This window comes from Pecten maximus, chromosome 1, assembly GCF_902652985.1.
Source record: "Pecten maximus chromosome 1, xPecMax1.1, whole genome shotgun sequence".
Classification (NCBI taxonomy): Eukaryota; Metazoa; Mollusca; class Bivalvia; order Pectinida; family Pectinidae; genus Pecten; species Pecten maximus.
Window position 1 is genome coordinate 39,072,776 of NC_047015.1, and position 18,074 is coordinate 39,090,849.

At 36.5% G+C, this 18,074-nt stretch overlaps 1 protein-coding gene across 3 annotated transcripts in view; it reads right to left on the reverse strand.

Moving 5' to 3' along the window:
• LOC117333206 (delphilin-like) overlaps positions 1-18,057 on the reverse strand; it is a 34,476-nt gene extending 16,419 nt beyond the window's left edge. The window contains exons 1-15 of one of the 3 annotated variants that reach the window (XM_033892382.1): positions 17,899-18,057; positions 17,104-17,335; positions 13,301-13,721; positions 10,940-11,145; positions 8,470-8,624; positions 7,867-8,007; positions 6,935-7,090; positions 6,240-6,331; positions 5,682-5,818; positions 4,502-4,572; positions 4,170-4,318; positions 3,883-3,966; positions 2,218-2,344; positions 1,629-1,774; positions 1,031-1,120 (exon numbers count right to left, since the gene is read on the reverse strand). In XM_033892382.1, coding sequence (XP_033748273.1) covers positions 1,031-1,120; positions 1,629-1,774; positions 2,218-2,344; positions 3,883-3,966; positions 4,170-4,318; positions 4,502-4,572; positions 5,682-5,818; positions 6,240-6,331; positions 6,935-7,090; positions 7,867-8,007; positions 8,470-8,624; positions 10,940-11,145; positions 13,301-13,682 — 1,936 coding nt within the window. In that variant the 5' untranslated portion in view covers positions 13,683-13,721; positions 17,104-17,335; positions 17,899-18,057. Of the gene's footprint in view, positions 1-1,030; positions 1,121-1,628; positions 1,775-2,217; positions 2,345-3,882; positions 3,967-4,169; positions 4,319-4,501; positions 4,573-5,681; positions 5,819-6,239; positions 6,332-6,934; positions 7,091-7,866; positions 8,008-8,469; positions 8,625-10,939; positions 11,146-13,300; positions 14,449-15,964; positions 16,549-17,103; positions 17,336-17,898 lie in introns of those variants that run through there. The other 2 variants (XM_033892392.1, XM_033892399.1) reach the window with 2 other exon arrangements.
• Positions 18,058-18,074: the final 17 nt, after the last annotated feature.

Genomic DNA, 18,074 nt, shown 5'->3' on the forward strand with positions numbered 1-18,074 from the left:
CAGGAAGGTTTGGAATGAGAAAGTTGACAGGAAGGTTTGGGATGAGAAAGTTTTGGTGAGTGATGGGTAATCTGAACAGCTGCAAGTCTTACCAGGGAACAGAAAAGGTAAGGAAAGACTCACAAGTTGACAGGAAGGTTGGAAGGAGAAAGTTGACAGGAAGGTTTTGGATGAGAAATTTGACAGAAAGTTATGGGATGAGAAAGTTGGCATGAAGGTTTTGGATAAGAAAGTTGACAGGAAGGTTTTGGATGAGAAAGTTGACAGGAAGGTTTGGAACAAGAAAGTTGACAGGAAGGTTTGGGATGAGAAAGCTGACAGTAAAGTTTGTGTCGAGAAAGTTGACAGTAAAGTTTTGGATGAGAAAGTTGACATGAAGGTTTTGGATGAGAAAGTTGACAGGAAGGTTTGGGATGAGAAAGTTGACAGGAAGGTTTGGGATGAGAAAGTTGACAGGAAGGTTTGGGATGAGAAAGTTGACAGGAAGGTTTGGGACGAGAAAGTTGACAGTAAGGTTTGGAATGAGAAAGTTAACAGAAAGTTATGGGATGAGAAAGTTGACATGAAGGTTTGGGATAAGAAAGTTGACAGGAAGGTTTGGGATGAGAAAGTTGACAGTAAAGTTTTGGATGAGAAAGTTGACAGGAAGGTTTGTGATGAGAAAGTTGACAGGGAGGCTTGGGATGAGAAAGTTGACAGGAAGGTTTGGGATGAGAAAGTTTTATTGTGTGACAGGCAATCTGAACAGAGTTTAAAAGGGAACAGAACATTTTTTAAGGATGGTCGACATAAAGGTTAGAGAGAGGAAAGTCCTCATCATTTTGCAATAGGAAATTTTTGTAGAGATGGGAATGCTAAGTAATATTAGAAGAAGGTGGAAGAAACACAAGCTGATAGAAAGGTAAGGAAGAGCGGAGATACAGACGTTTTTGGAGAACTAGACTGATGTATTGAGTTACAGAATTCTGGGGAGGAGGAAGACCTATAAACATGCAGACAAGTGAATGGAAAGGGTGTGTATAGGGGATACCTATTCTAAACTCATCCTCAGTGCTATACTGGGGCTCCACTTGGTCATCCTGTGTGGGGATTAGAGATTCACACTTACCAGGAGGCAGGCCTGGAACAAACCGAACAAAACATGTTAAACACAAACATTCAGACTTAAATAACCTTTACTGAAATATATTAGAATTGTAAAGCATTCTCATACACAGGTATACTGTACTGACTTCAGTTTTCAAGGATGTCTTGTTTAAACTTTTCCAGACAACAATTATGAGGTTTTTTAATGGTTTTTTTTCTTTTTTTTTTGCAGTTTTGGAGGTGCATAAAATGATCATTAAAATGTTCTAGCATACATGCAGTTTATAATGGTAAATATTTGTATATTTTAAGTTTCTACACAAACCTCTGACACCAGTATAAGGTAATATATAGAGTCTGTGATGAGTATAAAACAAGTGATGAGTATACATATCTTTGATGTTGTGGTCAAGTATACAAACCTTTGAAGGCCTTATGTACAACAAGGATGTTGATTCTGTAGTACAATATACATTTTACAGCAATGTATATGCACCATTAACAACATATTTCAATAGATTCTCTGTACAATGTATACCTACCTTTCACATCGTGGTGTATGTTGAGACGGTGGCGAGCATACTCCTGGTGTTCAGCTACCAGTAGGGGTATGATGTAGACCCAGAGAGTCTGCTTAGAGGGAGTATCCAGAATGACTTCTAAGTCCTGAATTAAGTTCTCTACTTTCCTATAATGGAGAAGAAAAGCTACTAGATTTTATTCTTCTCCTGCTGGTTTTGTAGAAATGCAGCATGGATACTATAAATTTCTTTTGAGCCAGGACTGATCAATAGTAACGGTAACCTTTACCATGTCAATATCCAAATCTGTCAAAGCTTATGTCCTAATAACTCAAAATTTGGCGTCTAGAGTGATGACAAGGCATGTAACGGACAGAGGAACAAACTGGACTAAGACAGGCATTTTTTATTTTTTGGCTGATATAGCAAATTTTAGATAATGGCTACTGCTACCATGTAAAGTATTGTCATGTTATCTATTCATGACAAGATAACAGAAAAATTGCTATTAAAAATGGCAAAGGTTGGCAATAAATCATTTACAGTATTCCAGTTGAAAGACATAAAGTGCTGACAGAAAGTTTCTTTTCCTCTTCCATATTATTGTTACCTGTTCTCAGCATAGATCTGAAGGGCCTTCTTCAGCTGTGAACGTTCCCTGGAGGTGAGAAGGTATTCCACTTGTTGTTGGAAGGATGCTAAGTGTGGGCCTGTCTGACCCCAGGCCTCTGTACCATCTGGGTAACAACAAGTAAAATTCTCTTTTTAGGTCGATGAGTCAGAAAATATAGGGCTCTACATGTCATAAATGTGATGGTGTAATGCTACCCAAGAAGTATGTAACGGTTGCTGACTACGTTATTGACAATATCAGAGCAACCAATGCCAATTCCACAAATGGAGTTGCGAGTTGTCTTTCAAGAAAGAAAAGTTGTAATTTTTCATTATTCAATAAACATTTTTCATAGTGCCTGCAGTTAGGTATAATTTGACACTCATAATTACGGTTAGTAAAGGATATACAGTCAAACCTGCCTTAGCGACCACCTGAATTAAACGACTTCCTTTCATATGCGACCGTATTTTTTCCTCCCAACGTTATTTACTATACTAGTGACCTGAATTAAGCGACTACCTGTCAGACGCGACTAACGACCATAATTTCCGTGTCCCAAATGCTGAAAAGCGACTTTTTTCAGCGACTTTCCAAGTTTTAAAACGGAAGCAGAAGTCATAATCAAGAAGAAACTGGACGAACTTTGTCTGCTTTTAAAGATTAAACAATACTTCAGAAATGCATGAAATGTCTTATTCTGTCTCAAAAAATGTATTGAATTTATTATCTTTGCCCTGATAACACCCAAAAACGAACGAAACTGTACTTTACTTCTAAAGAATGAAAGAAGGAGATGGGATATGGCGAAAAAACGTCCCCGCCATTCAGACGATTTTCACGAAATTTTGATAGATAAAAATACAAACATTTGCTTGGGAAGTATGAAAAAGAGTGAATAAACAGTCAACTTACTGTTTAACTGAAATTTATGTTCTTTTTGAGACATTAGGACAGATATTTGCCAGTTAAAAACGTCTCCATCGTTATGAAGGAAATGCAGTTACGTGACTAATAATCCGGACGGAAGTCCGGACCAGGAATTCAGGAATGCAAAAAAAAAAAAAAAAACTCCATTCAAACTCTTTGATTATTTTTTGTATTCTAAAATTTGAAAAAAATTATTGTAACATGCTAAAAGAATTTCAATTTATATATTAATGAAAATAAAAGAAACTGAATTAAATTTAAAAAAAATAAATATTGTACTACATATGTAGAAATGGGGATATTTTTATATATTGTCCATTACTATCAGCATTTTATTTCATTAAGTGAATAGTGATTTTTTTTTCTTCTTTTTTTTCTTTTGTTTTTTCTCAAGAGGTCTCTTACAGATTTTATTATATGACTGAGGTAATTCCTTTCCATATATGTACTAATACTTGTAGCTGATAAATTTTACACATGTGGCAGAATAATTATGAACTTTCCTTTTCGGGTCATTTTCTTTGAACCTGGATTAAGAGACCACCTGTCATATGTGACCTTTTTCATTGCCTCCCTTGGAAGGTCACATATGACAGGTTTGACTGTACATGCTTCCAGTGTTCGAATTCTACAATCTCCCATCTATACATCATTATATATCAAGCACTTTTGGATCAGCCCTTCTCAACTCACGATTTCCACAAACTTCAGTTTATGTAGAAAATGACCTACTTTTTAAAGCCCAGGGAGGGGGCACTTCCTTGCCAAGGTTTTTGTCATACAGATGATTGGTCTGGTTGGAGGAATCGGCTATTTCTGAAAGTCAAAATGTTATAATGAATTTTACTGAAATTTTAACATTTCTTTAATAATGCATGCATATAAGGTAAGTAATGGTCATATCACTGAGGATGTGTTGAGAATTTGATAGGTCGCAACATATTAGCTGAGGGTTATACAAACAAATATCCCACCCATTAGGATGTGCTGAGGGTTATAAGAATAATTAAATATCCCACCCATTAGGATGTGCTGAGGGTGGTTGATTCTTGTTATACAAAACTCCTGGTGAGCAGAGGGTAGCTTGGCCAAGATGAATTTCCACAGGACCTTCTTAGATGGTGTGTCCATCACCTGGGACAGGGCATTAAACAGCTCCACGATATTTCTGAAACAAATATCTCTCATCTTTATACAATGTATATCATTTTGTGACACCTGTTTCTCTTTTAACATGTTTGTTCATAATCTATATGCTATTTCATTAAAATATGGATTAAAATTACTAATCAAGATTAAAAGTATTGTAAAAAATGTTATACCACTTATTCTGAAAATAACTTCAACTGACCTTGACATGTCATAGTCTAGCATTGCTTTCTTCATCCTTGACCTTTCCTTGGAGGTCAGCAGGTAATGTGCCTTAAAATTGATAAGAGATATTGGTGAAATCCATAAATAAAGTAAATGATGTATTGTGTCACTAGTTTGTTTCCAAAATAGTTACAATGTAAGTGATTTACAAGAATTCAACAGCAAAAGATTTATTTGAATGTGTTAACTTGAAAGTTTTGTTGAACATCTTACTATCCCAACCTTTTTTTTTTAAAAATTGTTACCCTCCATCACAGCCATCTGTTTTAATATGCTGCCATACTAACCTTCTGTCTAAATGTGTTGCCATACCAACCTTCTGTCTAAATGTGTTACCATACCAACCTTCTGTCTAAATGTGTTACCATACCAACCTTCTGTCTAAATGTGTTGCCAAACCAACCTTCTGTTTGAACGTGTTGACATACCAACCTTCTGTTTGAACGTGTTGACATACCAACCTTCTGTCTAAATGTGTTACCATACCAACCTTCTGTCTAAATGTGTTGCCATACCAACCTTCTGTCTAAATGTGTTACCATACCAACCTTCTGTTTGAATGTGTTGCCATACCAACCTTCTGTCTAAATGTGTTACCATACCAACCTTCTGTTTGAACGTGTTTCCATACCAACCTTCTGCCTAAATGTGTTACCATACCAACCTTCTGTCTAAATGTGTTACCATACCAACCTTCTGTTTGAATGTGTTGCCATACCAACCTTCTGTCTAAATGTGTTACCATACCAACCTTCTGTTTGAACGTGTTTCCATACCAACCTTCTGCCTAAATGTGTTACCATACCAACCTTCTGTTTGAACATGTTACCATACCAACCTTCTGTCTGAACGTGTTACCATACCAACCTTCTGTCTGAACATGTTGCCATACCAACCTTCTGTCTAAATGTGTTACCATACCAACCTTCTGTTTGAACGTGTTTCCATACCAACCTTCTGCCTAAATGTGTTACCATACCAACCTTCTGTTTGAACGTGTTACCATACCAACCTTCTGTCTGAACATGTTGCCATACCAACCTTCTGTCTAAATGTGTTACCATACCAACCTTCTGTCTGAACGTGTTACCATACCAACCTTCTGTTTGAACGTGTTGCCATACCAACCTTCTGTCTGAACGTGTTGCCATACCAACCTTCTGTTTGAATGTGTTGCCATCCCTGTCTGTGTTATGTGTCTCGTCTGCAGTCATCCAGGCTGAGGAGGCATGGCTAGATACGGTTGACATAGAAATCACCGAACCTGTCCCACCTCCATGGAAAACATCTGCAGCTGTCAGATACAATAAAATAAAAGAAGTAAAACTGATTAGTCTGCCAATACATTCATAATATCAAACCTATCAAATTACCCTGTATACACTGTTACTTTTGCAGTGCTACTTAACCACAAATTTTAATCAAGAAGAGGAAATTTAATTTACATTGATTTAGATTTCATGATCTAGAGAGATGGGTATACATATAATGATATGTAGTTTTATAATGGCCCCAATGTCAATTAACAACCCTAGATCAGACTACAAGCACTTCTCATTTATACATGTATACAATAACATACACCCATGTATCAACTGTACCCGTCTCATATAGTTTTAATGCGCCCTGTTCATTAATATTGGAGGTCTGCTCTATATGCAATCAAGTAAATGTTAATCTAAAACTATGTCTTTATTACCCATACAAAACCTTACCATTAGTGTCCTCCATTAGTCGGACCACCTCTATGAGGGGGGCACTGCCACTATCTTGGAACAGCTGCACCAGATGAGAATGTCCGCACCGTCTGAAAGGAAGTGCATGACTTACAAAACTTTCTTCTTGCTTTTCTTTTCTCTAACAGCAAAAGTACTGCATATTAAGTTCTAGAAGTCAGAGAAATTCTTAATTAAAAATTATTTCGGTCTCTTCATGTCTCTTTATTAGAAGACACAGATTCTTAAAACTCTAAGATTCCGTAGGGTGGGGCGAGATTGGAATACATTAGTTGTTTTTCTAATACAAGAGATCCAAGAGGGGTGTTGGTGTCACTATTCTATGATCTCATTTGTTCCTTTAGTAAGTTTGGTCTCTTCATTTCTATTCTCTCCTCTTAAACTACCGAATTTAACAGAGTGAGTTGGCATAATTTCACAAAAAGCTTCTGCAGGAAAAATACAAAGCTTGAGTCCCAATTGAGAGGGGATTGTAATACCACCATGGTATTTTATCTTAACTGATTTACAACGATATGCATATGTTAGGTCTTTTCTCATCTTTGTTTAATTCCATAATTCCACCAATTCAACATTGACTAATTAATATGATGGTGCTAGTTTGCAAAATACTTTCTCTATGGTAAAACCTGAAATACAAAACTGAAGCTATAACCTTTGGTGACATAGCCTACCTTACATCAATACCATTGAGCTTCATGATGAGATCCCCTGGCTGGAGTCCAGCCCGCTCTGCAGCACCACCTGGATCTACTGTCTCAATGAACACTGGATTATTGCCCTTGATTACAAAACCGAAGTTTCCACCATTTCTAACCACCTGTACAGCCCTGGAAAATAAGGAATTATCTATAGTGAGGTGATTGGCTGGATCTGTGTGAAAGTAACCATGTATAATTTCTGAAAAACATATCTATTTTGGCACACTGAAATTTTACTGCATAATTGAATTTAATCCAGTTTGCTCTATGATGGATTGGTGCACACAAAATACCTGCCTTAGAAAACATAGATATGTAGAGAAAGTTCAATTTACGCAGCCATCATTCAGAGGAAGGCATCCACTAAAATATTATTACTACAAACATATAATTTATATTTATATACAATTCTGCGACAGTTTCACACAGTTGAATTGGACATTAAGCTACAGTTTTTACCAAATCACCTGAGTGAGACATATTTATTTATTAGTGGTGTAACGATGCATCGATGTATTGGATCGCAGAGTGGTGCATCGATGCATTGTCTATCCTTGATTTTTATCGCGATACTTGAAAATGTGTAGTTATCTCCCTTGACCAATGTTAGCTTAAGTTTTGTAGCAAACAACATGGCTGACAAGGCTGTTCTAGCAGCTTTTAAAGCAGCCTGTTGGAGTTCTTTCAAATCCAAATTATCTAAATTCAAGAACACTTTGTGGGACTCTAATATTCCGGAAATACCACAAACAAAACATGACTAACTGTACGATGGAGTATCAGATATCTGATAGGTCATCAGCTTCTGATATATCGTGATTTGTATCGTATCCTGACCCATGTATCGCAATACGAATCGTATCGCTAACCACTTTGCGATACACAGCTCTAATATTTATACTTACTTGACCACACCATGCTTATGATTGGTTGGGCCTCTTGAATCACCTTTACCAGAGTGATCAGGCCTGTCATTAGCAGATAGGCTTTGTTGCTGTCGCAGTGTCTCATCGAATCGGGAACGTTTTCGGGGAGGAATGAATTGTCTGAAAGGAATAACTGACTGTTATTACCCAAAACAACTTTCTTTCTCCTGTACATGCAATTCTGAAATAACTGTTTTTCTGCAATAATCAAGAAAGCATAAACTTTTTATAATAACCCTTACATTGGACTATTAAAGACAAACAGTAGAGAAGGGGTGTAACAGACTAACTGCATGGTTATCAATATATTTTGTATTTGACTATATCTATGACAGACTGCTAATTCACAGGTGGTGTACATTAGGCAAAACGTGTTAGGGCCAAGTATTTGGTGAACAGTGAAGAACAGGTGTACTTCATGACCTTTGAGTGATATGAGCATGGTGAGGTGTGAAAGACAGGTACTCGGTTATCTAAGGACATTTACTTTGCGACCAGAGGACACTGGTATTTGGTGATTTAGGAGCGACATGTACTTAGTGCCAAGAGAAGTACAGTACTTGGTGATTTAATGGTACAAACCTGATCTGTCTGACAATTCTCTGTTGATGTGGAGTTTTAAGGATGACAGCCAATGCTCTAGCCAGTATGTCAATATCTCTGTCCTCTGCAAACTGTTTCATTACACCAACAACTGCCATTTTTTTCTCATAATCATCACCAAGAATCTCATTCATCTGCAAGTTAACAGTCACTAGCATTAAAGACCAGGATATTGCTTATTTTATACCCCCCCCCCCCCCTCTCCAACCCCCAAAACATAGTTTTCAGGACCATTTGGACCATATTTATTCCCTAGTAAGGCAAAAACATATACAAGAGTTACATCAGCAAAATATCTAGGTAGGTGTAGGTAGATATTTTTTAAACGACCTTAATTACTATGCATAATATGTCATCTAGGAAACCCTAAACCAGACCCTTTTTCTGGCCTTAACCAAGTTATTGCATTCAGCCTATGTCTGTGATGGGCTATACGCTCCGTTTGCCGAAATGGCAACACGAAAAGAAGCAATGACACTTCACTGTCACTATTGCTGAGTTCAAAGTTGAGCTAAGCCACAAATCATGAGTAATTAGTAATTAAAAGCACAGAGAAAAACGAAGCGTACACATAAACAAAGAGATCCTCTAGTCCTGAAGTCACGTGACCCTCTACGTCATCTCATGTGATTCCTCAGCATGTTTGATTTGAGAAAATTATATGTGTAGACTGCCCTATCAAGTGTCTAGGTGGAATTATGATGCCATGGCAACATTTAAAATTATATTAGGATTTATAGACTCGGCTGCTGTGTGATGAGAGATGTTCTCTACAAACAGTTTACCTTGTCTGAATTATTGAGACATCACCATAAAGGATGGATAATTGGGTTACAACAGCAATTACCACACGTACCAAGATCTGACTGGTGTGATAAAGAGACAACATCAGGTGGCCATTGTAAAATTCGATCAGAATGTTCTACCCATAGTAGCTAGTTATGTCATGTATGTGTTTCGGTTGTCGAGATTCATTTAAGATGGGATCCCCTAGCCCACTGAACACCTATGGTCGAAGCAATAAGTGTAAAATAAGTCTTGACCATGGAAGCAACCGTGCCAGAAACAGGAGGGTCTGTTGATTCAGATTCCAAGAAATGCAAACTACCCCCATAACCCCCCTAGGAATCAAGGTCACACACACATTTCAGATCATGACCTTAGGTTGAGATACATGGGGTTTCCAATAGCTCAGGAGTTGGTAGAGTATCACACAAGGTATGTAACCAGGTATATATGAGGTGAGTGTTCAGCAAACAAGATTCAACCTCAAAATGACCCTTGTTGTTTATGGGGCAATAAACCCAGCAAACAAACCCTGGTGCATGCAGACACAGACATTAAGACAATAGGTTAAAAATAGATAACAATTTCTAACACCAATATCAAATTAAAGAGACACAAACAGATTATCCAATGGGAATCAGGTAAAACTTGAAAGATTTTCAAATATATATAATCAACTATTTTCTTGTGCAGATAATTAATCTTCAGGTCTTTGAAATAGAAAATAAAAGTTTTTATGAGCTTGATGAAATTTGCATGGGAGTCCGACAACTCAATACCTCACAATCATGCAATGTTAACACTGTGTATTGTATAGTGTATACTAGTATATACCTTGTGATGATCTTAAGAAGTTTAAGCAGTATGTGTATATACAATAAGGTGCTGTCCCTATTGCAGTAAATGTAGTCTTGCATACCTGTCCAATCAATAACCAGGTACATCCACCTCGTCTGATTGGCCATCAATAATAGATACCACACCTGATAGGTCCATACATCTGGAGGTGTACCTCTTGTTACACAACACTACCACAGATCTGTTCACTATAATCTCACCTCAGCAAATTACACTGCTGTCAATAAGTCACCGGAGATAACCCTTATGTGATTCATAATTAATGCATATATACATAGGTATGTCAAATAATAAATATATACCAAACTAAATATGCTATGTCGAAACTTAACCTGCAATGTTGCTGGAGTAAAATATTCTATTATTGTAATTCAAAATTAAGTCCATGTCTGAAAAATTCTTTTATCCTGGTAGAGGCAGTTTCTGCCTAGACTAAATATTAAATACATGAAATATCAAACTGACAAAATAATGAGAAGTTTCAGGGCTATATCTGTAGGAGAGAAAGATTCTATAAGCATTTGCTGTTCTATATTATTTTTACAATCTCTCAAAAGGTAAAAAAAAAATCAGAATAATTTGGACTAGTGTTTTTAAGAGATGACTGATGACATTTTATTGTAGATCCTATGATCTGCACCTTTTTAACTGGAAAAACATTTGAATGTTTTCACAAAAAAGTCCCCTTCTTCATTTGTGCAGAGTCATTGATTTTAAAATAGTAAGCTAAAAGGGGTTCGCAAAATGAAATAAGCCACTTTAATAACTGAAATTTTTGAAAGATAAAAACAAACTAAGAAATTACCTTATTGTGGAGGTTACGAGCTCGTTGAATTCTGCTTCCTCCTATCGGTGATCTGTGTTTGACTTTACGCATCTGACCCCCAGTCTCCTTCTGTTTCCCGACAGGAATAATACCAATGGTCAGTCTGCGGAGATTTCCCTGAAGGACATCTGTCATGTCCTCAGTCCTCATCACACACTGTCCATTCACCTCCAGGACAATGTCACCTGGTACACAAACAAGATAGCATCTACTGTTGTCCTGATAGTTTAACTCAATTATCAATCATCTTCAATATTCCAGGGATCTGTTCACTTTTATTCTCTGCATCCCTGGTACATCCCTGATATATGTCATGGCAAAATCAAAAGCACATGACTAGTTATAAGAATGGTGTCAGGAAAAAAAAGATTAATAGTATGTGGATCTTGATATTTGTTTGATGCCCGATGAATGATCAAACTATCCGGTAGTCTCTTTTTTTTTATCTACAAGATGGTGATGACCATCAATTTTGCCATGACAAAATCGACGGGTGCAAAGAAAGAAAGTGACTGTAACCCCTGGAGTATTGATGATGACTAATGTCAATTGACCCCATCAAAGTGTTTGTTGCCCTTTGAGGGATATTATTCCACTCCTGAATAAGGGTCTGTGTGGGTTCAGCGATGTTATATGGGACGTTGAAACGCTTCCTAACCCTCCTGTCTAGCAAGACATATCTGGACTGTATGGTGGTCAATCAAGAACTGGAATGTTATTTTGAGTCAGAAAGTCACAACAAACCCTAGCAACATAGGGCCTCGGGTTGTCCTAATGCAACGTAATGTTACGTTCATGGATAAGAGGAAGAACATGTGGTTTCAAGACCTGATACTGATATGCTGTAAGATTACCTAAGACACCTCGAGATATCCCTGTCCATACTTATGATACTATAACAAACCCTCCTCCAAATCTGTTGCTTTCCGTTACGCAAGCGTCAGAATATTGTCCACGGTGTGGATAGACATTTTGTCGTCCATCTAATTACCTGTAAAGCGTAAAGCGAGACTCATCAGTGAACAATACGCCTCTCCAATGGGCCAAACGAAACTGATTAGGTGCATGTGCAAGCAGTCACAGCATTCAACGTTGGCGTTACCCCTGTGTAAGTGGCAGACCAACATAGGGACATCATGGCCTTAAATGAATCTCTCGCAACCGATTACTAACCATTGTTGGACACACTGGCCCACAATGATTGCCAATAACTTGATGTGCCGTCTCCGTCTGAAATCTGTTATGGAGGTGTGAGAAATGTATGCCTCTATCATGACGTCGCGATGTTATGACAGCTGTTTGCTCCCGAGATCGTCACTAAATCTCCCTGTGACTCTGAGATGCCCAACTAAACAGGATATTATTGTCTCATGTACACCATATTGCTGGGCTACATGAAGTTGCGAATGCCCCTGCATTATGAGAGCAATGGCCCTACCCCTATGAACTTCACTCAATCCCGGCATTTCGCTATACAATTGCTTCAAAACAAAATGTTTTGTTATTGATCTGTACTGTTCTAATGTTTAATTTGTAATGATTTACCAGCACGCTTTCTTACAAAATCTACTGAAAGCATGCAGCGTTGAGCGGGGTCATGGTGAACTAAATTTTAACTGAAGAACATTTTCACAGGGCACAAAGGTTACAGATCCTAATTTGTGGTAATACTCAGGCAACAGTGACAATACTTAGCCATACAGCATAGTACAAACAAGGACTCCAAAACTTAATGTCTGTGCATCCTTAATACCAAAATCTGTCATACAATGAAGAAATAACAGATGATTTCAATTGGCACTGGTATTTTATTGCGTCTGTATTTTATTACTTAAGGCAACATTGTAATACCTGATGACCAACTTGGATGACTGAACTGCTTTACCATGATTTTGTCAATTTTAAAATTTCATGGGACTACTGGATTTCAAAAAGGGACTCCAAACTTTCCCATCTGAGTCTCTGGGACCCTGTGTAACAAAATTACAGGGGAAACCCCGAGTCAAAGTCTTACATGTACGTGTTGTCCCCTGGGCTCATAACATGAAAGCTTTTCTATTTAGAGACAAGATAACTTTCACAAGGACTTGTGAATTACCTTACTTTAACTAGCCCTTTTGACTCTTAAAACAACATATTTCAGCTGGTGAACGAATTAAAATTTTTGAAATCAAGAATAATTTTTCATTACAGATAACAGATGTTGTGATCTGAAAAGTGGTGTCTCTCTATAACAGTGGTGTCAGCAAGTATTTTCTAAACACTTATTAAATAAATATAGTGTAACCATACAATGCAATGGCAAACAGTTAACATTATAGTCACTATTAATATTGTTACCTTCTCTTAGCCCTGCCACAAAAGCCGGTGAGGCCTGATCTACATGTTGGATTTTCACAGGCTTCTCACCGAAGACCTCAAATCCGCAGCCTCCTGTACGACTACACACCAGCTCCACCTGCTGGCGACGAGCAACAACACCAAGAGTTGGAGGCTGTGACCTGCTGTTCTTGGCTAAAGACTTCAGATCTTCTGAGGACAAATTGGTGACATCTTGTTCATCAAGCTCCAATATCTGATCTCCAGCCATCAGCCCAGCCCCATAGGCAACCTTGCGTTTCTCCACATTAACAACATAACAAGGTCCATCTCCAACTATATCAAATCCATAATGTTTTGGCCACTTTGGTGTTGTTCTCAGTGGCATGTTGAGAATTTTCATTCTTCCATGAACAAGAGATGATCAAGATTATTCAGGATACTGTAGGTTTAAAAAAATTAACATTAATCAAGATATTTGCAGTGTTTCCAACTCTGATAAATAAATACATGTAGTTCATAATGCTGTTACATCAACAACTTCAAGATATTTCTGAATACTCCAATGTTCACTTTTATCAGAAATACACTTTATATGACCACACCACAATTTTTTCCTAGCTTAAACAAGATTTACATGGAGTCTGTATCACTCACCAAGAAATCAAATAAAAATGTTCTTGTTCGAACTTAAATTTCAGCGCTAAGAGGACAACATAGAGCTTTACTGCTAAAAGTGAGAGGTGCAGTAAAAACAACCGAGCATGTACATGGGACATCAACCTGTGAGGTCAAAGAAAGACTATGGTAATAGGATGTCAATAACCTTTGTATAGAACTGCAGAACCCATACATATGATTCATCGTGTGAGACAGACCTCTATGTGACCATGCAACATGCAGTTACAATATAGAAGTCAGCACCTAGCTGCTATTAAGACCGAAAGCAACTAGCTTACCTCTTTGTTTTCTATCTAATAAGTAACTTTTTAACCAATCCAAAATATTACCCGTTATACCACATTTTTCTAATTTATACAATAATCCCCTAAACCAAACCCTATCAAAAGCTTTGAATAGATCACAAAAAACTATACAAGTCTTGTTGGTTGTCCAGAGCAGAAACAATGCTATGGTAAATTTCCAAAAGTTGGAATAAGGTTTAGTGGCCTGGCTGATATCTCAATTTGTAAAATAAGTTGTTGCTATGAAGGAATTAAGTTATAAATATTTTTAAAAACTGAGCTTTCATTGTTAACAGCTTTACTGATACATTTGTTATTTTCCATGTACTAGGGAAGCTGTTTTCAGGTAGAGATCTGTTAAAGAGGATACACAAAGGTTTACATACAGAGGAAGCTGTATATTTTAGCATCCTGTAACTAATTAAGTCTGGACCAACAGCTTTATTTATATCAAGAGCTTTTAGAACATCTTCAACCTCATTCTGATCTATATCATATGAATATCTGCTAGAGAGAAAGTTGGTTGTGGTAATGAAATCAGTACAGTATTAGGTTCTTCTTTTGTTGATATTGATACAAAAAAAATCGTTTAGAGCATCAACCTCATTGGCATCCGAGTATGAGATTGAGGAACTACCATCAGTATTTGTTGATTGTAATTAATGAGATCAATTAGATATACAGTACATAAGTATGCTTGTTTGGCCAGAGTTGGGGTGTTGATTACGGTGCATTTGAGATCCATACTGTATATATATACACATTATTTGGTTATATAAGGGTGGAGGTGTTAATTATTTTGTGACTAAGATAATAATTGAGTGAGGATGGACTCATATATATATGTAACCATGAAAGTATGTCAAGGTCATTTCTTATTATATTCAAGGCCTTCTCAAGGCCTTTTCAAGGCTATATCATTTTTTGCGAGGAAATTTTCATACAGAATAAAACATTTCATGTTTAAAAATTTGAAATGACCTGTGCTTAATTCCCACATACATTATTTCAGTACTTTTTTGTCTATTTTCTTTACGTCTACCAGTCTGAGACACAAAATCAAATTTGCTTTTGCAATGACACCTTTGAATTCATAGAACCCAAGCTGAGATTTAAACGAAGATCTCTTTTCAAATATGAATTAAAAGGTCATTTACTCATCATACTCATGTAGCTGTGTAATAACAGAACCACTGAAACACAAATTAAGGGAATTTTCAAGGTCAAGGCTTTTTTTATGTCTGAATGTAAATTCAAGACTTTTTGAGGCTGCAATACAAAGTTCAAGGACATTTCATGTACTGTATATATTTATAACACACTATCTGAGGTACCTAATTGCTAAATATCAATTTTCTGAGCCTTTCAGTTCTTAACAGCAAGTCATTTTTGAAAATATTTGACAATGGATGAAAGGGGATGTTACATCACAACATAAGCTTAACTGCATGAACCAGCTGAATTATTGTCACTTTATATCAGGATGCAGTCAACATGTTCAACCTTCTTTTTTCATTAATAATTTTAAAGATTTACTGAGTTCACAATGGGTTAAGATAATCAAACGACATTTGAACATTTTACTTTTGGATATGTAAGTTAAAAATTTATTACACCAACTATACAATGTACTGAATCAATACAAACAGCATTGTTTTACTTACTTATCATTGGATCAATCACAATCTGTAAATGGTGCAATAGTACAAAAAACACTTACCTCATGTAGCATTTTATAGAACTTGACCTATATATCCTTCATTAACATCGCTCAAGTAAGCTTAAATGAATCAAGAAAAATTCCACATAAAGAACAAATGACTCAAGACAAACTTCGCAGTATCATACCATGGTGGAGGCTGCAGTCCAGTTCTCAGCCAAGACTTTCCACCACCTCATCAATAATTCAGACACACTAGCAAATAATCAATGGATTGTGTATACCTGTATCATCTTAAACAGAGAACCACCTGTCCAGTATCACTGGCTACACCCTATCAGGTAATCAATAGTATATAGAGGAGGCTTACACTGCCCAAACTGTTATAATTATTAACAGGTGAGAATTCTGGTTAAAGCACTATAAATCAAAATTACATAAGAAATCCATGTTTGATAGCCTCTACAGATGGTTACAGATTCAAGTTTTCCATTCATGAATTTTGATATCTATATAGGTATAATTAGTGCTAAGTGGTGGGCTGATGATCGAAAACAATCGGAAATTAGTATATATAAAAAAAAAACAATCACCAATGACAATTTTGAAAAGACAATCAGAAATATCTGAAAGTGTTAGTAAATATTTAGGCTTTGTGTATTTTTGTAATGTTACCAAACCAAGAAGCAATTGATTTTATATTTTACCAATATATTATAAGGAGATTTATATACTAACAAGCATTAAAATGCTTTGTTTGTATACAGATTTAACAATAATGCTGGTTATGTACTTGAGATGTACAAAAAATTTCTACAAAAGGGCAATTTTATGCTAAATTTAGAAAACCGATTACCCGGTATAATCAATAATTGATCAATTTTCAAATTTCTGATAATTCATTCTGAAAGTGAAACCGATTCCCATCACTAGGTATAATTAGTGAATATTTGTCAACTGAATTTGAAATCACCTTTCTTCACTCATATAGTACTTTTTACAAATGAAAACTTCAGTAATCAGCAGTTCATTAATGATAACCAAAAGGCATGATTCGTTTTCTACACTTTTAATTGTCTCAGTGTTGTAATACAAAGTATTGCTTATTACACTGTATTTTGATAGATACTATAAATTAGAATATCAAGATGGACTTCAATTCAAAGTAGGATCATAGGCCTAATTATGAAATTTCTTACCCGAGGAACAGTGATGTGTATTGTCACAATGTGTCTGTCAGCCAGGTGCATAAAAAGAGTGACAGGAAAAGGTAAGGACTTGTAAGGCACAGCTCACTTTTGCACATGCAGATTGGCACATGATGGCTACACTGTGTACTAAAAACACCGTTTCAACTGCATCACTTCACACTTGATCTCCTCTGTATATGCAAAAATACTCTTGCATTGTCTGTTAAATCCTGCTGGAAACCTTGAATGGAAATATAATATTCACCAAAATCTGCTATATTATGTGTATATATATTAAAATTAGTTATAATTTTTGCTATTGCAATAAGCTGGAAGTTCTTTCTAAAACATCATATGAAATTTTGTCTGAATTTTCTGACGATCTTGCTATGTCGTTAAATCGCTGCAAGCAGAGACATATATACTGTATATATGTCTCTGCTGCAAGGCAACTTCGGATTAGGCAAGATTGTCAGAAAACATTCGGACTAGATCTTGCTATGCATCTTAGAAATCGATATTACAGACCCGGCCTTCAGTTTAATGAAATTGTATGTTTATGCAGAATCGTGCATTCCGAAATAACAGCGATTCATTATAAATAGGGCCTATATAGCATTTAAAATATTGCTATACTAATAATTGGCCAATTCCGTCAAAAATGACGATTACATTGGCCATCTGTTGCAGTGTTGGCGATATGGACATCCCGTGAAGAGGGTTATATATATACAGTCAGAGACTTGTATATCAGTTAGTCAGAGACATGTCTCTGGTACAGTGAGCAAAATTATGTTTATTTACACTTTACAAATGGGTGTTTCCACTTCATACTTGTCCATTCCATGTTATGCATATGGAAGTCTGTTCAACCAATCTATGGGTCAGGTGACCATACAGATGTATATCTTCGGCGACGGATCATTGATCTTATGGAAATGTTCACTGTTATTTTTACATTTATTTTCCCGCGCAACTTC